The sequence below is a fragment of the Ursus americanus genome, chromosome 1 (assembly GCF_024610735.1).
Source record: "Ursus americanus isolate L20-20 chromosome 1, mUrsAme1.1.p, whole genome shotgun sequence".
In the NCBI taxonomy this organism is placed as follows: Eukaryota; Metazoa; Chordata; class Mammalia; order Carnivora; family Ursidae; genus Ursus; species Ursus americanus.
In genome coordinates this window covers 87,695,346-87,717,153 of record NC_142127.1, presented here as the reverse complement: position 1 = coordinate 87,717,153, position 21,808 = coordinate 87,695,346, and the positions used below count along the sequence as shown (strand labels likewise).

Genomic DNA, 21,808 nt, shown 5'->3' with positions numbered 1-21,808 from the left:
GCAGTCCTATGGAAAGAATTCTTATCATAGATAAGGGTGCAGTCTAGTGGCAAACTTCATGAAATGCAGCCCCTTTTTCCAAAGGAAAGTGAGAGCACTTCTAAAGAGAGGAAGGAAATGTAAAAGGGCTGAATCCCACCCCGGGTCCTCCCAAACCGGGCAGCAAGGACGAGTCATTTCTCTCTGATCCCGCTGTGAAGTCCTCAGCCCAGCCGTGTGCATTTCAGAAACAAAGGGAAATCGCCACCTTCCCTCCTTCAAGACTTTAGCTTTCTTTCATTTTACTAAGGAAAGAAGGGATCCAACAGTGTTTGAAGAGGTTGCCTGAGGTTTCAAATGAAATAAGAACGTCCCTGGTCGGGATCTCTTCAGAGCAAGTCCTATGGCCCCGTCAGCTCTCAGTCCTGAGCTACCTGTGCCTGCCAGTGAACCCCGTAACAAGGTGCTCCTCTGGTCTGGCACCCACTCCCTCCGGAGATGTGGCCCTATCCAACAGAACTGCTCCAGGAAAAGAATGTGAGGGGAGAGTATCACTCCAATCTGCCTGCCTTGCATCCAAACACCACACCAGGCCACGTTTGGTCAGCAGGCAAGATTTTCAGACTTAGCATCTCCTGGAAAGTGCTAGTCTCCATAACTCACTGGCCCTACGATGCTGTTGAAAGGCTACCACTTCCCACAAGTACACACAACAGATACCCACAAGCTTGAGCAAGCACTCAGGCGTGTATGCATACACACACACACACACACACACACACACAGAGCTTCCCTGGGCCAACAATGGAGCTGAAGGAAAGTGGCCACCTCTTGATCATATGACCAAAGACAGTCACTCCACACTCCACAGGCAAGAGAAATGCTCTTAATTAAATTCCCTTCCCTGGACTTTTAAGGGGGAAAATCCAGTTTTGCTTTTTTTTTTTCTTTCTTTCTTTTTAATTTAGTTCACTACCCTCAGCTAGCCATCCCACACTAACACTCCCCTTCAAACAACACACACACACACACACACACACCCCTCACATAGTCACTTAGACACTAGCAGACAGCCGTTTCCCAAAGCTCTGGAAGAATTTCTTGGGCACTGTATATATCCACTTAGCTAATAAGAAAATGCTTCTCCCTGCAGCCTGGGCCTTGGCTAGTGAAGGGGTGGGAGGGAGGGGGAGACCGAGTTACTCTTCATTGTGTCCATCAGCTCCTCGATTCTCCCTTCCACTCGCCCCCCTACCCCCCCCCCCCCCGTTGTGGGCAGCCCAGCCCTGTCCCCCAAGCCCCTTTCTTACATTCCGGGGGGAGGGGGGCACTGTTCCGGGAGCGCAGGGGAGCCCCCGTGTGTCTAGAAGGCCTCTCCCCACCCCCACCCCGTGTGAGTTTGTACTGCAAAGCTCCTTGGCATCCTCGCCTGGGCTGGGTGTTGGGGAGCTCAAATAGCAGCTACAAACTGGCTGGCGGCCAGGGGCCGTCTATTTAAAAGCGCCTGCTCCACCGGAGCCCGTAGTCTCTTTGGAAACTTCTGCCGGGGAAAAGAGCTAGGAAAGAGGGGCAAATCGGTGTGGGTTTTTTCTCTTTTTTTGCTCCTTTTAATTACCCCCTCTTCCGTTTGCACCCTCTTCGAGCTTCACGCAGAACCTGCGAATTTCGAAGAGGTGGTGGCAGAGTGGGAGCAAAGAGGTGTTAGGGTTTGGGATTTGGGGCTTTTTTTTTTTTTTTAATTTCTTGATTTCAACATTTTCCCCCACTCTCGCGGCCACAACTGCCTCCTCTTACCTGTTCCTGGGCAGCCGCGCGCTGCAGGCAGCTGAAGGTTAGAAAGGAACAGGGTGCATTTTAGATTTTAAACAAAAATTTTTGAAGACAGACCCATTTTTCTCCCCCCACCCCCACCCCCTTCTCCTCCACAGCCTCCGAGCTCATTATTCCGGTGGTTGCTTTGGGGTGAACAATTTTTTGGCTTTTTCCTCCCTGTAATTCTGAGCAGGTCTGCCCGGGGGGGTTGTTCCTCAGGCTTCCACTCCCTCCGCGTGCACCTGGCGCTGCTCTTTTCCCCCCAACCTGTTGCAAGTCCCTTAATCCTTGCAGTTGGGACTTGCTTGCACGCACCTCAGCCCTCCATCTCTCCCTACGTTTTGCAATTGTCTGGGGGAGGGCACCTGCTCTACCTGCCAGAAAAAAATTTTTTTTAATTTCTCCGGGCGCCCTCTTGGCCCCTTTCTCCCTACACTCTCGCTCTCGTGCCCCGCCCCAAGGTAAAGGGGAAGACTCGGAGAAGATGGGGCTCACCGCGGTCCTCCTGCTGCTGGCCGCCTGTGCGGGGCCGGCCCAGGGCCTGGGCTCCTTCGTGCACTGCGAGCCCTGCGACGAGAAAGCCCTCTCCATGTGCCCCCCCAGCCCCCTGGGCTGCGAGCTGGTCAAAGAGCCGGGCTGCGGTTGCTGCATGACTTGCGCCCTGGCCGAGGGGCAGTCATGCGGCGTCTACACTGAGCGCTGCGCCCAGGGGCTGCGCTGCCTCCCCCGACAGGACGAGGAGAAGCCGCTGCACGCCCTGCTGCACGGCCGCGGGGTTTGCCTCAACGAAAAGAGCTACCGCGAGCAAGCCAAAATCGGTGAGCGCGCTCTGTGTGCCAGTCAGTTACACGGCGCACGGCCGGGGGACACGGGACGGTCTAGCCCTGTGCGCCTGGCCCAGCAAGTGGCTTGGAGCCGGGGTGTAGCCCGGGAGGAGGGCGGGGAGGGTCCTTGCACCTCGGAATTGGAGGCTGGCGGATCCAGCTACCCCGGGCTGCTTTCTTAGCCGAGCCTCTCGCGGCTTTCGCTCCTTCTCCTCGCCCCTACACCCACCCTTCCTCACCCTCCCCATCCCCCTCCGTCTGAACACGGACTCTGAGCTGTTCTTCGGTCTCCAGATCCAAACCCCAGGTACTCAATTTCCAGTCTGAGAAGGTGCATGTTACATTATCAACTCCCTCCTCCACCCCCCCACCACCCACCCAATACGGTTTTTTTCTGAACTTGAAAAAAAAATCTCTTTGTTAAAATACTGCTTTAACTGGGGACCTGGAGGGAGAGGCGTTACCGGTTTTCTGCGGCAATTCCACCTTTGTCCCTCCCAGCCCCTGCCCCGACCCCCCTACGAGCCTGTCCTGGCGTTTTTTTCCCGCTACCCCTACACGCACTCGCGAGCGCACACACACGCACCAACGCTTGAAAGGTAACGCCTTTAGGCTGGGGGCTTAGATGCCCCTCCCACGTGCACACCCATCGCTCTTGACTCGGTGTGATTGTTTGTGGCACATGGTAAAACATACTAAAATGCAAAATACCTTTTTTCCTTCCGGGAAGGGAAAAACTACTTTAGCACGCTCGGCGGCGGCGGGCAGGTGGGGGCGGTGGGGGCGGGGAGGAATGGGAAAGCAGGGTTTCTGTTCCCAGGTTGAGTGTTCGTCCCTGAATCTAATTCCTTTTTCTCCGCCCCAGTTCGGATTTTACCTAGGAAGAAAGGTGGATACGGGGGCAAGAAGGGATGTAGAACTCAGACATCACAACTTCCCCGCCAGTGCTAATCTCCCCACCAGCACCACCACCACCACCTCAGTCTTTCAAACAGGATCACAAGTGGGTGTGGTGTAAATGAAAGAGGGGCCCTGGAAACACAGAATGCAAAATCAACTGGGCGGAGACGGAAAAGGAGTGCTCCAGGAGCCTCCCCTCCGCCTCCAAGTAGCCCCGCCCCCTGGTGGCCCCGCCCCCAAACCCTCTGCGTCTTGGGTCTAAGGTTTAAAAGGTTGACAGAGCTCGTTGTTCAACCAGAACAGTTCTGCCCCCCCTTTAGAATGTGTTTCCTTTTGGACTTACCTGGTCTTACTTTTTTTTTTTAAGTCTAATGAGCTGTACACAAAAATCTGGATTCTGAAACGTCAACCTGGTTATTAATTCTCTCCGAAAAGCGTTAAGACTTAGCTAAATCATGTTTTGTGGGTTTTTTTTTTTTTTCTGTGTGGTTTCTTGCTGGGGCAATGCCCTTCTTCCTCCCATCCTGTCCATTAGGGCACCCCAGTGTGAGTTTTCGAACTACAAACCACACACTATCACCTAAGATAAGAGTGCGTCAGTGCTTGAGAAGCGGCAGGAGAACTTTCCTGGGTTCGATCTGGATCCCAGCAAACCTTACAGGGTTTGCCTGTCGCCCGCGGCCGCCCCCCACTTTGCGAGAGGCAGTGGTCTTCCGGATCGCAGCCTGCAAAAAAGGAACAGAGTGCAACGCGCAGGCCCCAGAGGCCCTAGAGGCCGGTTTGTGGAGTTACTTTTATTAAGAGCCACTTTTCAAAGGCGGTCCTGGCCGCCCTCATCTTCGGGGATGTGGATTTGGAAAAGCTTAGCACAGGCGGAGGGATGGGGGGCGGCGGGGAGGAAGGCGGGGGGAGGAGTGGAGAAAAGGTATGAATCGGTTTCCTGGTTTGGAAGTGAGCGCTCTGGGTAATAATCCGGTCACATCGAAAGTATGCAAGGTATCACTCAGCCGCATTCTGGCCCCGCTTTTATTTGCCCAACCGTGTGGTTGGTGTGATGTGGTTGGTGTGGAGGGTGTGCGCGCACGGTGCGCGCGCAATTGCTTGGAAGAGTAAATTGGCTCATCATCCAACTTTTCAGTTCGACGTAATACACACACACACACACACACACACACACACACACACACACACACACACACACACACACCGGCTTTTGTCCCAAGCAAGATGCCCTTTAGACTTCCCTGCAGCCCATTCCTCAACCCCCACCTTCAAGGTGCCTCCTGGCGAACACGTAGCTGCCTCCCCGCCACACCCCTCGCTTCTTTGGCGACTCCACCAGGCCTTTGGCAGGTGCCTGACCGACCACGGTTGCAGGATGGCTGCGGGGGCTGACCCCTTCCTCCCGGAAGATAGTACAGTAGTGGGCGCTCCTGGCCCACTCGAAAACCGTTGAGTGGGTCCCCAAAAAGTTGGAGATGGCGCAGAGACGGTTCATAAAGACAGGGAAATGAACAGAGAGAGGGAGGAGCGTGTCTGCTCCCTTGACCAAAAATCCTGCTCCCCAACGCCCGTCCACCATGTCCCCCTACCAAAGCCAGCGGTGAGAAGTTGCATTTGCCTCTCCCTCCTGCGGTTGCCATACAGATACAGATACAGGTAGAGATGATACATGCATGTATATATACGCACACATAAGTCAAAAGATATATGCGTATATAAAGAAAGATATAGACACGTATCTTTTTTTAACCAAAAGAAAAAGTGCACTTCCAGAATCCGAAACGGGGAGCGAGGTGGCAGGCAGCCAAAGCTGCTGGGAGGCAGAGCGGAGGGCGGGCGGGCGGAGACTGGTGTTTTGCTGGGCGCGTTGCTGAGCAACCGGAGAGCGAGTCCGCCCGCGCACTGGGTGCTGGGAGCGCGCCGGGCCCCGCATTTTATTTTGGCCCGTTCCGGGGCAAAGATAGATACAGAAACAGAGGGCAGTGTGTGTGAGGCTGGAGGGAAGCGGGCGACAGGAGTTATTTATTGAACCAAGCTCAATAAATACGGGTGAGCTGGGTCCAGTAAAGGAAGCCCTGGGCTCTGCCTGGGCATTGTTTGGAGAAGGACCTGGTGGCTTTCTGGGCAGGAGGGCGAAGTACATACTTGCCTGGTTCTGGGAGATCTCTCCTGAGCCGGTGAGACATTAAGCTCGGAATACAGGGAGAAATGGGCTTCTGAGTTTCAGTTCTGTCATTGAGACATAAGAGAGAGAGGACAGAAAGTATGCTCTGGGAACGAAAAAATATTACCTAAATAAAAATGAATTCGGCCTTTGCTTCTTTGAGGGGTTGGCATCCATCACCCTAGTGTCCACTCCAAGCCTGGTCCAAATGCCATGTTGAAGTCAAGTGCCAGAGTTAGGTTTATTGGCCAAATTTGTGTCTGGGTTGAACAAGATCATGGAAAACCAAAGGAGCCAGATTCCTTTCCCACCCGCACCCCCTCCCTTTGAAATAAGTCTTTGAGAGCCTGGCTGTGCCCTGAGCCAACCAAAGTGGGAGCCAGGAAGACGAGAGACGGTGCTTTTAACTTGACTTTTCTTGCCTCCTGCCCCTCTTTCTGCTGTGTCAGCTCAGACTGGAAGGGAAAGGACAGTTGGCCACAGTGAGAGCTCATTTTCTTTCCATATTTCTTCTTCTCCCTACCCCTCCCCCCCTTCTCCATCCCTCTAGTTTCCCTGAGGGCTTGAGCTTTAAGTCAGTGCAGCTGCCAGTGAGTGCTGGGGCTTGGGTTGGATTTGAGCAGGCAGGTGGGTTTGCAGCTGCAGAGGGAGGACCGGGCTGACCTAGGAGGCAGAGGTCACCGTGAGGGTTACAGCAAAGGGCATGGGAGCAGGAGTCCCAACAGAAGCCTTGGGTGGGGGTGGGGGTGGGGGGAGTGGCTAGCAGGAAAAGAAGGTGATTTTTGTCTGTGGTTTTTACTTTGTACCTGAGCAATGCCTTTGAAACTTTGGGTTCTTTAATGCATAGAACATAGAACTTCGGAGAAGGGATTCACACACCCCAAGCCCACTGCACGCGGAAACTGGGAGAACTTCATAAACAGACCAGACACCAGTGAGGGACCAAAAGGGAGCAGAAGTGAAGAGGGTGGGAGAATGGATGTGGTGAGAGACGAGGAGGGGTTTTCCTTGAGTTTTTGTTTTGCATTTTTACTGTAGTTGGTCCAAAAGTTGCAATCCCCAGAGAGCATCCTTAAATGACAATCTGGATATGCATTCCGAAACAATAATATTTATTACATATTTGCAAAAATAAATAAGCAAACAAACAAGGAAGCTAGTTCTAAGCTTCTACTCCCCACTGCCCATGTCCAGAGGATCTCCCACTTTTTTTCCAGTTCCATTTCTTTCCATGATTTCTGTTATGATGCCTTTTTTAAAATATAAATACAGAGGAACGACTGTGAACCTGTATGAGAGACAAAGTGGCTTTTCCTGCCTGGCCACTTGGCTCAGCTCAGTCCTACTGTCTCCCCAGAAATGGTCTAGGTATTGACCGAAGAGTGTTAATGCTGGAAAGAACCCACAGATCACAGCACTCAGAGCAATGGTTTTACAGATGAGAACACTGAGGCAGAGAGCGCAGAGTCACTTGTCCGGCATCAGGTGAAGGATTAACAGCAGAGTCAGAGCTAGAACTCAGTCCTACGGTCCTATTGATTCTGTACCCATGCCGCTGTCCGGGGCTTTCTTCACTAGTCACTAGGGCTCTCGCCGGCGCCTGGCCTAACTTGCCACAAGGACTTCAGCAAATACGGCCCAATGCTGTCTTCCCTTAGTGGGGGTTGTGAAGACGAACTGGGGGCTCAGAACTTGGGAGTGCTGTCTTTTAAGGGAAGAAGTGACATCGCCCCAAAGTGGAGAATGCAACACCCTTTTTATTTTCAATCACACTCTCTTGCATCCCTTTTCTACACAGTCTTGGAAGCAAGACTGGCTTAGGCCAGTGGTTTAGTAAGGGATGGGGGCAAGGAGGGTGGAAAGGGATGGTGCTGAGCCCAGGCTTCGGGTCCATGTACTAAACCTTCTTTCCTGAACTGTAGGGAGCTTTGCTGATGTGGGAAGGCAGGCAGGCCCTCACTGGCCCACAGATTGGAAGGAGAACATGGCCCGGAAGCAGCCAGCTTCCCATGGCAACCAGCTTCCACCAGCACAGGCCTTTCATGGAGTCAGGCAAGAAGGATGAGGAGACCCGAGCTCTGGTGGGGCAGGGTAGGAGAGGGAGAGAAAACCACAGGCCCCAAGAGTCGACAATGAAGAGAGCAAGAAAGTCACCAGGTTTGGAACCATAGACAGGTATGTCAGCCACCTTGCCAAAGGAGAAGGGAGACAGCCTCCTGATGACAGCTGGGGGCCTCAGATGGACCTGAGGAGTTGCAAGGAGCCATATGCTAATATATCCTGCAGCTGGGGCTGCTCCTGGCTTGGGGGATTCTTAAGGAGGAGGCAGATAAGTTAAGGCCCTCTACCCAGTAGATTAGACCTGCCAGGTTGCACCCTGGGGGAGTTTTAATATAAATAGGTTAGTTACCTCATTTTTCATCCCTCAACTTTAACCATCAGACATGGGCCTTCCCTTGCCAAAACCCAGACTGAATTTGCACTCAGAACCTGGTGTCCTTTGACCTTTGCTCATTCACACAGATGATTAAGTGGGCTCTAGTTCTCCTGAACCATTCCCGTTGTACCGTCCAGCTGAATTGCGTACCCTGTGCCATCTCTTTATCACCCACTGGAGACAACGTTCGTCCCAGACCCTTTAGAACAGCACTGGCCAGTTGAAATCCAATACAAGCCACACATGTAATTTCAAATTTTCTAGTCGCCACATTTTTTAAAAAGGCAAAAAGAAACAAGTGAAATTCATTTTAACCATATTATTTGAATTCAATATATCCAAGACATTATCTTTTCTACATACACTCCAGCAGTTTTAATGAGATGTTTAACGTTCTTTCTTCCATAGGAAGCCTTTGAAATCTGAGGTATAGTTTGCATTTACAGCACATCTCAATTTGGACACTACATTTTCATTAAAAATATTTGTTCTGTATATTTAGGCTTCATATAATTTACAGTTCAAAAACTAGATTCATATACCCGAATTGTTACAAACACACCCAGAAAGTTTCCGATAACCACATTGAGTATTAGTTTTTAAATTTAAATTAATTTCAGTGAGATAATTTTTTTTAGAGTGGGGGACACAGGGAGAAGGAAAGAGAGAATCTTAAGCAGGATCCACACCCAGCATGAGCCCGACACGGGGCTTGGTCCCAGGACCCCGAGATCATGACCTGAGCCAAAATCAAGAGTTGGACACTTAACGAACTGAGCCACCCAGGCGCCCCTAAATGAAATAAATTTTTAAATTCAGCCCCACTAGCCACGTTTCAAGCTTTAATGGCCACATGTGGCTAGTAGCAACCCAACTGGAAAGTGTAGACACCACCAGCAAGCCCCCCAAATCTGAGATGGGAAGTAATGTCTCTGTTCTCTCCTCCTGCCCCCAAGAGTCCAAAACAAAGAGTCTTAGTCTGGATTGCCAGACACCACAGGACTCTTGTTTGACCCCCCAGCAACTCTCTTTTCTTAGGGGGACTAGGGAGAGTTCTGGCTGCCTGTTCCCTTTCACCCCACTTCTGGTCATCTAGGACCGTTCTCAGGGAGGGTGGCTGCCTAATTGTAATATTCTGAATGGACTGTGATGAGTCATGAGTGGAAGTGTAGCCAGGTCAGAGAAATGGCCAAGTGCTTCTCCCTCTCCCCCTTCTCCTTTCAGAGGCTGCTTTCCACCTAGCCCCTCCATTCCCTTCTGGTTTGGGGTGTATATGAGGATCAGTTAGAGACCAAGCATGTTCTGTCCTTCCCAATTCTAGAGACACCCAGCCAGAGACATTCATCTTGGGAGTTGTACGTAAGTGTGTATGTCTCATGTGTAAATGTATCACCAGCTGTCCCTCAGAGATCAAGAAATGTATACTGGAGTCGCAGCCCTCAATCCTACTTTGGCTCTAGGGGAGATAAATGAAGGGGATCCTTTCTTTACCCCTGTTCCCAGGACAGTGGGAGATGTGTGAGCGAGACCCCAGCCTTTTGTTCTGGGGGAGTGTCACCAACTTGACAGCAGCCATATCTATGGCATCAAGGGCAGTTGGTCACCTTTTGTCTCTCCGTCTTTTGGAAGGAAACTAGTGTCTTAATGCAGCAGGAAGGAATGCCATCCGATGGGGGATACTTCTAGAGGGAGTTCTCTAGGTGGAGACTGCTTCCTCTCACCTGGGGTTGGCAATCAGACCTTCTGATAGTCTGACTCTTATTCTGACTGTTTGCCCTCCATGGTGTCTCTATTTCTCTGCTTAGGATAGAGATGTAATGTACCACCTTGGCCAACCTGGCTGTTGGTTTAGAGCACCTAAACACATTAGTTTTCTTGGCCTGAAATGGCATGGGGGCCGTAAAGGAGGTCAGCAGGGTAAGCCTGTTGTCATCATCGTCTGGTCACTGAGGCTCCGAACCTGCCCCCCGCCTCTGCCGTTCGCCCCCAAGTCAGACTTCCCCTCCAGTGTCTTCTCGCAGCTGTGCCTTAGGATGACGGTGGTTTGTTTTGCTCTTGAAAAGACAGCGCTCCTTTCCTTCCCGGCCCATAATTCTTGTCAAAAAGAGCCCAGAACATGCACGTCTGTTACCACAGAGAAAAAGAAAACAGTGTCTTCCAAGAGAGACTGGGGCAAGGCAGACACTGGCCAGGGATGGAATGGCTAGGACGAGGCGCACTGCAGTCCCCACGGAAGGCTCAGCAGGCCCTCCCTACCACCCTGTGCCCGCTGTCTTTATGCAGAGGCATGCACACACAGTGTCATTGATTCATCTGGCATCCACCTCTGGGACATGGTCAGACTTCAGGAGACTGAAACAGGCCTCACGGTTTTTTCAACAGTGAGCAGCCGCTCCATCATTTCCCCATAAGCTGCATGTCCGAGCAAAAAGCAGGAGGATGCAGGTTGTTGGGGAAACAGGGCAAAGTGGGGAGGGGCTGCAAAGCATCCAGCCGCAGCCCTGCGCGGCGCGGACCAGAGCCCTCAGACCAGCTGTCCAGCAGGACTTTCTGCCGTGATGAAAATGCTCTCTATCTGCGCTGTCCAACGCGGCAGCCGCTCACCACTGTGCTATGGGGCCTTGAAAAGTGGATAGAGCAACTGAGAAGCTGCATTTGTAATTTGATTTCATATTTATTCATTTAAGTGGCCACATGTGGCTAGTGAGTACTGTAATGGATAGCACGGCCTTAGATCAAAGAAGCCCAGTAAACCCAGGGGAGCCCTACTGGTTCCTGTCCCCCTGAGACTCGTATCTCTGCTTCCCGGCTCCCTCTGCAGCAGCTACAGGCTTACAGGCAGGGGCACGAGCAAGGTGCCTCTCAAGGCATCTATGGAACTGCGACCTGCCCAAGTTTATGTTACAAACAGGCTTCTAGACCCACTTCTCTTTATCTCTCGAGGAAATCGGTGCCTTTCTCCATGTAAAGATTATATACTGAATACCATACAATGGAGAGAAAAAGATAATGACAAAGCTCCTCCCTTAAGACTTAAAACTGTTTAAATTCCACTGAAAGAGCTAGAATGAAAGCCGGAGGAAACCCAGCTCCCCTTTTCATTCCTTGTAGAGAGATTCTGGGCAAACCCATCTTGTCTCCTGGCTAGAAAAAGAGACTTTCCTCTCCCCAGGTCCAGGTGGCCTGCCAAAGGCCTACATTCTTCTTGAGCTGTGAATTCCGAGTACGCCTCGGTTTCTTCAATTTCCCTAAGCAACGTCGCAACATCTGGGCCACCCCATGTTCTCTGAAGTTCGAGGATGAGGTTAAGATAGAGTGGGAAACTACCACCAGCCCGGGACCAGGGCGTTAATGGTACCAGGGCATGACTAAGAGCCCCAGGACAGAGGGTTAGATGGCAGGGGGCAGCAGGTCCCCGACACCTCCATCACTGGGCTGGGGAACAGGGTGGGATCAGAAGGCTTCTTGAGAGGATGTGCCTGGGTCTGCTGGTGCACATTGGAGCCCCTGCAAGAGAGCAGCGACAGCCAGAGGGTGGGCGTGGACAGCATGGTGGCGTGGACAACAGGGTGGGAGGCGTGCATTGTAGGCTCTGCTGGGAGTGGTGCTGCCCACCTTAGGATGCCTCCGGGTCCACAGCAGCTGGGCCTACAGCCAGACGCCCTCTGTGTTTGCGGGGACAGGAAAATGCGTGATCCTCAAGCAGGTGTTCATGTTGCCCGAGGAAGGACCGTGTACCTGTGTGAGCTTCCGTGGAGGCTGGCGCGGCAGTGTGACCCGGGAGCGCCTTGTGAGTGAAGGAGGAACTGAGTTGGCCACCCCAATGTGGCAGGGGCCACCAGAGAGCTGGTTGGAAGGCAGACCAGACTCAGAACCCACCTTAAAGGCAATCATCGGGACACTATGGTAGCCCTCGCTTCCTTGGTCTTTGGATGAGATCGCGGAATTCATGGGTCCTGCCTCCACCGCCCCTTGGAGGGAACAATACTGAGCGTTCCGCGTTGTCCATCTACTGCAGACTCCTTTCAAAATGACACCTAGAGATGGGAAGGGAGGCCTGGACAGGTCTCTCTTCTACCCCAGATCACTTTTCAGCTGCAGATTAGAGAAGCAGCAGGGGCCTATGCACAGGTCTGCCTTGTCCCCCCATGAGCCTCCAGCTCTCACACCTGCTTTCACCCTCCCTGTATATGGGTTTTTTCCAGTCCTCACCCATCCATCCCCATTACTCCTGAAATGCATGCTGCAGACACCGAGAAGGAGAGGATTTGGGTAGCTGTCAGAGAAGCTGGGGAGGGCAGCACCTAAGTCCCCGATCTTAAAATTGCCTACTGTCCCTAGAAATAAGCACTGGGGACATGTTGCGTGGCCATCGGTCTACTCCGCCATCTACCGGCCATGGGAGGTATTGACCTGTTTGTGGACCCGCTTCCAGAACCTCCTGCACTTTGAAGTTCCTTTGCTGTTCACGTGCAGGGCAACTTCACCAGGAAGTCCTCCCTTTCATCCCACCTATATTCCCTCTGCAACCTTGGCCCATTTCCTCTCGATGAAAGAGTACAGGAGCCGCCTGTCTACACGGGCCTGGTTGTCTTATCCAAAACGCAAACCCTGCCCAAACTGAAAGCAGATTTATGACTTGGCCAGGAAGCGGCCAAGCAGGGCTAGCTGGCTCTGGCATTCCAGCTCTGGTCTTCTCTCCAGCCTTTTCATCTTTGTAGCTCTGCACTGGCTTTTGCTACCTTTCCACTGTCTCTGGAGCCTGCAGGTGACCACAGGACCCTGGTGAGTGTCTTGGATACTCCACAGTCCTGCTGCCTACGTAACAGGTCCCATGGGGCCAAGTGGCAGCAAAAAACAGGAGGTACATCAAAACTTCAAGCCCTTCAGAAGCAGCCAAAAGCCTATGAACTGGGGGAGGGTATGCGGGAACCCCACCTCGGTGAGGCTGGGGAAGGAGAGAGGGTTTGCAGAAGTGCTTTGAGTTCCTTATGGAACGTGCTGGAATCTACATCTTTTTCCAGTATGAACATGTACTTAGCCCCAAAGCCATACTTGAACACTTGCAGAGAAAAGACTGAGGTCAAAGAAAATTTGCTCCCAAGTTTACTGAACCACTGTTAACAGCCCCATCCTCCTCCCAGGAAGAGTGAGTCAAGGTTAAGGGCAGCCCACTGCATTCCTTAGAAAAGGTCCTAAAAGATGGAGGGTCTTGAGAAGAGCTGTCGGTATGTGGAGTGCTGTGAGCCAGCCTGCCTCCCTCCGTGTCCACCGAGGCCAGAGCCCGGAGCCCCATGAGAGGTGATGCCACATCTGATGGTGGAGGGGATGACATCTCTGGCTAGAGGAGGAAGGGTGGCACTCCCCATGCCAGATGTCCTTAAGAACTAGAAAGAGCACCTGAGATACATTCATGTCCTTGTTCCTGCTTGGACACAGGGACATGGGCCCGACGGTCTGTTGGAAGGATTTCAGGAGCAGGTGCAGCGGAAGAGGCAGTGCCTGGAGACCAGCCGCGCAGGTGCCCCCAAGGACAGTTTGCTGGCCCTGCAGCCCTGGCTGGAGCAGCCTCTAGAGGAGGCTCGCTGGTCCCACAACCAAGAAAAGTGGCTTTACCCCAAACGTCACGCCTTTGGCTAAGCCTAGAAGGCTCTCCTCCACCTATCAGGCACATCACCGTGCAGATCAGCGATCACAGCAGGTTTCAAAGAGTCAGAGCCCTGAGTCAAGGCAAGGTGGGAAGAGGGAGGGAAAGGCCGAAAGTGGGGGATGGGGACCTGGCACTGAATTTTGCTCAGAGAAAGCCTGCCCGTTGCTTTGCCATTTGCTCTCTCCCTGTCATTTCCCTCTCCGGTGACTACTTCCCTTCCTCTCTGTGGATAAATATCCAAGTCAGCTAACCCACCCAAAACACCGCGGACCTGCAGAGGCTTCTTCAGGGTGGGGAACTCCCCTGCCAGGGCCTTAAAGACCGGATACCCATTCGATTAAGTTTTACAAATCCGAAGCCAAGAGACAAACAGGTGCTCGGGTGCTTCCTGCCACCTGCCGTCCTGACCGGGTTAGCCAGGTCCCCAAACGCCTCTCTTAACCCACACCTGGAACTTCCCTTGGAGAGAGGGTTCCTGCCCCTGGGGACAATCTTCTCACCAAGATTCCCCTTCCCTGTGCCTCCCCTCATCCCCACTCCTTGGGTCCCTCTCCTTCCATTCCCTGTCCCAGGGTCTTGTCATCGTGGCTCCTGGAGAGCCCAGTGACTGTGGAATGGGTGGAGAACAGGATTTTCCTTCAGCTCATTTGAGTTACTTGGGGTCAATCCAGAGCCCTATTCTTCTCTTTCTAAAACTTGAAAAGAGGCAATGAAGACAGGCTGCCCCGCCCCTGCCCACCCCACCGTGCACCTGGTCTCACTGTGGGCATCCTGGTCACGTCCTGCCCACCTGGGAGGAGCGGTGGAGCCCTCCCCACTCTGGGTCTGCCAAGGCCGGCGGGGTCCAGGAGCTGAGAGGAGAAAGGGGGGCCCAGAGAGGGGGGCCCGGGAGATAAGAATGTACTGGAAGTCTGTGGATGGAGAAAAGGCCAGGCTGTGGAATTATCAGATCAACAAATAAATGAACAAAGTCCTACTTCTTTAAAGGTCATAAGTCAGCTAAGTATAGACTGTCACCAAGTCTCCTATATATAACTGCTCCAGCCCCAGCCAGCTGTCGGCCTCTCTTGGCCTACAGCTGAGTTATGTTCCAGCCTCCCAGGGCCCAGAGCACAGAGCCAGCCCTGAGCCAGAGCAGGGCCTTGGGGTTCCAAGTCCACCCACCCACCCACACGGTGCCCCTCCAGGCCCCACGTGTCTGGCTTTCTCAGGTCCCCTCCTCTCCATGATACTCCCCGCCACCCTGCTAGTCTAGATCCCCAGGACCCTCCTGCCCCTGGTTTCCAGAGGCAGAATCTATGTCCGCTCCAGCAGTCCTGGAAGCACGAAGACCCCACTTGGGGATAGACTTGGCCTCTCCTGTCCATGCTGGGCTGTTGCCTATCTTCATCAGCCTGCATCTCCAGCTCGTGCTCTTCTTGGCAGCCCCACCCTAGCCGCTGCCCCAGCTACCTAGCCAGCCCCATGGCAAGCAAGCCCCTCACCAGTGCCTGAGCTCCCCCAGAGGCCACTTCCCTCCCACTCTCCCCTTCCTGCCCCCAGAACGTCCTCTCCCTCCTCTCACACTGGCCCTCATTTATCAGCCTGAACTTTTCAACCCCGTGCCACTCTGCAAAGTCTTCCTAGACTTGTTCCATTGGACTCCAGTCATGCCAGCAACTTCCCAGCACCTGTACGAGTACTGACTCCTACGTCCTCCTCCTTCTTTCCGTGCCTTCCCCAGGCTGGGAAGCTCCAAGGCGGACAGCGACCCTCCGAGCCTGGGACCCTGCTTTTGTGGCTCGGCCCCAGAGGCTGACCCTCTGTCTCCTTCTCCTGCAGAGAGAGACTCCCGAGAGCACGAGGAGCCAACCACCTCCGAGATGACAGAGGAGACGTACCCGCCCAAGATCTTCCGGCCCAAGCACACCCGCATCTCCGAGCTGAAGGCCGAGGCCGTGAAGAAGGACCGCAGAAAGAAGCTGACCCAGTCCAAGTTTGTGGGGGGCGCTGAGAACACTGCCCATCCCCGGGTCATCTCTGCCCCTGAGGTCAGACAGGAGTCTGAGCAGGTGAGTCTCACGGACTTGCAGGCTTTGCACACTTATACCAAGTGCATGACAGGTACAAAGGGGGAGAGATCTTTGGGAGCGACTAGTTGGAACGAAATTCTCCGTCGACCCTCTGGCCCCCAGCGCCCTGGGCCACACATTCTGCACGTGGAGGTGCTTTCCCCTCGGGTCCTGCCACGTGTCTCACCCCTGCCGTCCTCACACAGGGCCCCTGCCGCAGACACATGGAGGCTTCCCTTCAGGAGCTCAAAGCCAGCCCACGCATGGTGCCTCGTGCTGTGTACCTTCCCAACTGTGACCGCAAAGGGTTCTACAAGAGAAAGCAGGTAGGCCCCACCCCGCGCCCAAGTTCACAGGGCTCCTGAGAGTGGCACTTGCCAGAAAACCTTCACCTGTAAATGCTTCCGGTTTCTGTCATCAACAGTAGTGTTTCCTGAAGCTCCGGTGTCCACACCAGTGCCCCAATCAGGATTTTCCCCGTCCCCTCCTGTACTATAATCCGCTTCCGTTTTAACGGCCCACCGTACTTCGGGGATTCATCTAAATTTGCATCACCGTGTCCTATCACGTGTTGCATATACTATTTGCTGATAAACACACACATGCATATACACACAGAGAGAATGACTTCCAAACAAATTTTTAGCAGATACCATCCGAAATCATTTCTCTCCCATTCGCAGCCAGGCTGCCCTTCGGGCAACACACTGTTGGTTAAACTAGTAATACTTAGCCTATTCAAGTGGTACCCGTTACCGTAGGCCAGTGGTTCTGCCAGTTCCGGGGCATCAGAATCACCTGGAAGACTTGTTAAAACGCTGATTGCCGAGGCCCACCCCAGAGTCTCAGGGATGTCCTCCGAGAACTTTGCATTTCTAACAAGTTCCCTCCCAGGTGGCCCTGATGCTCCATCAGGGTACCCCTCGTCTAAGTTAGGGGTCAAGAGCCAGATGGCCTTGAGTCAGTTGTTGGCTCTCCTTACGAGCTGCGTCCTCCTTACCTAGTTATTTACTGTCTCTGCCTCCAGTCTCTCATGCAAAATGATAATTGTACCTATTGTCCTTACGCAATTGTGAGGGATTATGGAATAGTGTCTGTAAAGCACTTAGAACAGCACCTGCTCTGTAGGAAGTACTAAGCCGCGGCTGGTACCTGATAAGGCTGTAGAAATGATGCAGCAGCAGGAGATCACGTAGCTGTATGGAGAATACCAAGTTGGAGGACCGTGAATGGGTGACGTAAAAGAGAGGTTGTAAGAGTGAGCCGTGGGCAGACTGTCTAAATGAGCGTTTCCCACCGGGGCCATCCCCCATGCAGGGGGCATACCAGAACCCCATGGTTGGGGCAGGGTAGACAAGGAGCAGGGCCAGAACAAGGCAGGAGCAGAGCTCCTGGGGAACTGCCATCCTCACGGCCTGTCGCTCTCCCCACCCCAGTGCAAGCCTTCCCGTGGCCGCAAACGTGGCATCTGCTGGTGCGTGGACAAGTACGGCATGAAGCTGCCAGGCATGGAGTACGTCGATGGGGACTTTCAGTGCCACACCTTCGACAGCAGCAACGTTGAGTGACGCGTCCCCTCCCCGTCCTTCCCTTGCCCCTTCCCATCCCCAGCCCCGACTCCAGCCAGCACCTCCCTCCACCCCAGGACGCCACTCATTTCATCTCATTTAAGGGAAAAAACATACATATATCTATCTATTTGAGGAAACTGAGGACCTCGGAATCTCTAGCAAGGTCTCAACTTTCAAACCGGCAACAGCGGAGATGCAAACAGCTAAGGAGACCCCCCCCCCCCTTGAAAATGGTTTTCTTTTTGAGGCAAGTTGAATGGACAGGGAGGGGAAGGGAGGAGGAACACGGAGAGAGAGAAGGGAAGAAAGTGCACGTGTAGAGGAGAGGGGGAGACAAACCGAGTTTTGAAGAAGGAAAAGAATGTGGGCAGGAAGGAAAGACCCCCGGGACCATGGCTGGACCCACCTGTCGTGTCCAGCCCTGGCCTGAGTTGGGAGACGTTTGGGCACTGGAAGGTATGGCCCAAGGCGTGGCATTCGATGACACCCTTGGGGTTTCCCGTCTGGATCGGTCCGTAGGGGGAGAAAGGAAAGGACGGAAGGGGTCAGTGCCTCTCCTGGACCTGACTCCACCTCCAGCCAGCAAGCTGCAGGGCTTGACCCCGCCCCTCCTCCCCTCTCACCGGCCAAGGGTTCTCCCTCCCCAAAACTTGCGAAAACTAAAATGCATTCCATTCCTCTCAGAACAGAGCAAATGAATCACCGAGTGCTATTAGATAGATAGGTTTTCCAAAGCAGATACACAGAAATGACATATGTGTGTGTACTTCAGTCCCCGCACGGACTTTAGACGGCAGTACACGCCCCCCGAGCGGAGAGACTTGCTCTTCCAAGATGACGAGATCACGCGGACATGGGTGGTTTCAGCCCCCCGTGGCCCTCCGTTAGCTACTAGCTGGGCCTCTCTGGGGGAGGATAGGCTGAAATCATCACGGCCTCATACGGACTTCTCCACGAGGCTCCATATAATCTTCTATAAGGCATATACATCTATGGTCTTTCTTTTTTGCTTTCTTTCTTCCTTTCTTTCGAAGGTTTGCATTAACTTTTCAGAGTAGTTCCCCTGGGGGCAATGAGGCGCTTCCTCATTCTGGGAAAACCAAGAAAACCCGTATTCTTCTAACACACCCCGTAACTGCCTTCCGCCAGCCTCCCAGGAGTGGCAGACGCAAGCCCCCAGCGGCCGCGGTGTTGGACTCTTGCAGGTGCGTCCGCAGGAACCCCCCAGCCAGGTAGATGAGGGCTCTCCGTGGGGCGCCCCCCACGGCCCCAGCACCTCTCATGTTAGCCTTTAGACCCTCGAGAAGTCACTGGCTCGGGGCCCTGCACCAAAGGAGCACAACAGGTCCAAGTGTGACCCACAGGTCCTGCCTAGCCTTTTCCTTTCAACCCGGCAGAACCCGCATTTTGAAAGTCTGTCTCGGCCTTCAGGCTGGCAGAGCAGGGGAGAGACTGAAAGGAGAGAAGGCAGCGAGCGAGCGGGATAGAGGTGAACAGGTTTCAATACAGGGAAATGGTAAAAGCGATTGCGCAGGCCGGAGGAGAGGGAGTGGAGGGACGGGGCTGGAGGGACACGGAAGGGACTACCCCATTGTAGCTTTGGAGAAAAGCAACAGAAAGGGGGACAAAGCCAAGAGCAACTTCCTGGCTCCCCACCCTCTATGCCCTTTGGGATTCAGGGGGACAGAAAGAGGAGAATAGGGGTGCCATTTCTCAGAAATGAGCTGACTCCAGGCCTGGCAGCCAGGGAAGGTGGGTAATGTAAGGTGGGTTCTAGAACCTTGCCGCTGGCCAGGGGCAAGGATCAGCAAAGTCTGGCTGTGCCTTTGGAGGGACAAGACCATGCGAGCAGGTGACCGTCTTCACCGTGCGGTGAGACGGAGGCTAGAGCCTCTCAAGCTCTTCGGTCCCCTGGGGCCAGTGCAAGCTTTCTCCCTGGGGTGGAGGATAGAAGAAAGGCCCAGGACAAACGGATCCCTCGAGGGTGCTGTCATTTGGCAGCCAGATTCTGAAGCAAGAAACTTCCCATCCCCGCTGACTTCCTCAACAAATCGGCAGCCGCAGGGCTGTCCTCAGAGGCCGGAGATAGCCTGCCAGGGAAGGGGGTTTGGACACTGGCAAAGAAGACCCCTCCTCGCTGTGCACACAGCTCTCTCCGCTCTTTCCTGATGGCGTGACACCATGGAGACCACTCCAACACCGACCTTGGGGCCATGAGGAGGGACCATGGAGAAGCAAATAGATTTCAGCTGGTGGGAAGCTTGCAGCTACGGAACTTGGGGGGGTCTCCTGCCCCCCGACAGGACAGTTGGCTGGGTCAGGAGAGATGGCCGATTGTCATAGGACAAAGGGCCCGATGGGGATGGCAACTGTGAGGACTTACTCGACCTGCTGCAGCCGTGTGCCCCATCTCTCCGCACGACTGTCCCCAAACCCCCGACTCACATTTCTGTGTCTTAGGCCAGTATTGTAAACCTTTCCCACTTCACTCTTCTGTTTGCCCATTCTCTCTGTGGAACCTGAGCACTCATCTAACTGGGCTCTGCCAAATGGATACTGGGGTGCCATTCCCCCTAAGAAAAGACTGAGCCAGGAATTGCATACCCCACCCCACACCCCTCCCAAGACCTGGACCTGTTCCTGAGAGGGGCTCTCTTTTTTTCCCCTGCTGTTTACTGGACTCTGGGTGGGTGTCTGCCCCTCCCTTCGGCTCTTTGCGATCAGCCCGGAGGTGGGGAAGAGCATGGCCTGGTTTAACTCCACCAGTGTCTTCGGGTTTCCAGAGTTCACGCTGACTTCCCCCAACCTGGGTCCAGTACTTGAGTGACTCTGCTCACCTGGCCACTCCCTAGAGGATGCTGGACCTTCATGACGGATGAGCCTAACCTCCCAAAAGGGAGGCCTGGCCTGGGGAGGGAGCCATGGAGGAAGGTGGAGCGTCCCCGGGGCAGGGCAGGGGGGAAGGCTGGTGGGAAGCACTGCCAGCTGGGATCCTGAGCAAGGATCTTCTTGACTCCAGGCCTTAGGCTCTGGAGTTTTCTGTGGCCTCAAGACTACATGTTGCCCCCCCCCACCCAACACTAGGCCTCTTCCCATCCCCCTTGGACTCATGCCTCACTCTAGCAGGGAGACGATTCCTTGTCATTCCCACCTGCTGCCAGGTGATCGAGGGAGGCCTCGCCAGGACTGACCCTCCTTCCCCCAGAGCTTCTCTACCCACCGGGGCAAAGCAGAGCATCTGGGACGGAAGAGACTCTAAAGTTTCTCGGACAGCCAGGCCTGGTCAGACAGGCCCGGAGACATTCAAACCTCCCCCCCCCCCGCCCCCGGGGGGAGGACGGGAGGCCCAGGAGGCCCCGTGTGGTCTACCTCCTGTCTCCTCACCCATTTTCCCATCACCGTCTCAGTGGTCTCCACGGTAATCCTGCAGGGTCAGCCTCCCCTGGGGAGGTGGGCCTGACCGGGACTCTCCCACCACCTAGCTTGCTGGCAGCCATGCGGCTACCAGGCCCCTCTCTGGGGGGCCGGGGCTGCCCCTCTCCATCTGTTCAGCCCCACCCCCGCCCCCAGAGGGCTGCAGTGCAGGTGGGAACTTCAGAGGGTCATGGGCCAAGGAGAAGCAAGCTTTGGGCTCAAAGAGGACGTTTTTTGGAGAAAGGAGGCTGAGTTTTGAGAAGTGGTGGCAAAGGGGATGGGGACTTGCCAGCCAGGCACCTGGGCGTTGTACTGTCTTTATTTTTAAAACCACTAAAGTGCAAGACTGACTTTTGCACTTTTCTCCACTTTTTTTTTCTCCTAGGTTTTTGTTTCTTTTTATAAACATACTTTCTTGGTTTTCTAATGGAATATATCCTTTAGGCTTTTTCACAGACTCTGGCTCCTCTCTAACTCCTCTCTCTGGATGGGGAAGGGGAAGGTGGGGAGCGTCAGTCAGCCGCCTGCACTTCCCCCCCCAGCTTCTCTGGTTCCCCCCCACACCACCAGCCTGAGTCCTGAATCTCCCACCACCACTGCCACCACCACACAGTAGCCCACACGGATAGACAGTTGTCAGACAAGATTCCTTCAGATTCCGAGTTGCCTACCGGTTTTTTTTTTCTTTTTTGAAGACAGCAATAACCACAGCACATATTACCGTAGCTCTCCGCAGTCTTACGTACATACGTATCATAGCTCTATTCTCTCTCCCTTTGTTTTGTTTGTGACTTTTTTTTTAAATAAATGCTCATAATCTTTACTGGTGAAAAGGATGAAAAAATAAATCGACAAATAAAACCAGTTTGTGGGGAAAAAAAAAAGCGGAAAAAAAAATCACCTGAATACAGAGGGGCTCGCCTCTTGTCTAGCATTTTGTACCTGAGGAAATAAAAAAAAAAAACAAAAAAAAGCCAGAGGATCTCACGTTTTATTAAAAAAA

At 53.6% G+C, this 21,808-nt stretch overlaps 1 protein-coding gene across 1 annotated transcript; it reads left to right on the top strand.

The window, feature by feature from the left end:
* Positions 1-1,483: 1,483 nt before the first annotated feature.
* On the top strand, positions 1,484-21,778 carry IGFBP5 (insulin like growth factor binding protein 5). Its single transcript, XM_045806694.2, has 4 exons — positions 1,484-2,609; positions 15,591-15,820; positions 16,027-16,146; positions 17,257-21,778. Exons 1-4 carry the CDS (start codon positions 2,276-2,278, stop codon positions 17,386-17,388), a joined length of 816 nt encoding a protein of 271 aa, XP_045662650.2. The 5' UTR covers positions 1,484-2,275; the 3' UTR covers positions 17,389-21,778.
* The last annotated feature ends 30 nt before the right edge of the window (positions 21,779-21,808 follow it).

What these genes read in the sequence shown, in the direction of transcription:
- IGFBP5 (XM_045806694.2), top strand. Translation starts at nt 2,276, where the DNA reads ATGGGGCTCACCGCGGTCCTCCTGCTGCTGGCCGCCTGTGCGGGGCCG. An exon ending in TCAGACAGGAGTCTGAGCAG is followed by an intron (nt 15,821 to 16,026) that starts GTGAGTCTCACG and finishes GTCCTCACACAG; the next exon opens with GGCCCCTGCCGCAGACACAT. An exon ending in GGTTCTACAAGAGAAAGCAG is followed by an intron (nt 16,147 to 17,256) that starts GTAGGCCCCACC and finishes TCCCCACCCCAG; the next exon opens with TGCAAGCCTTCCCGTGGCCG.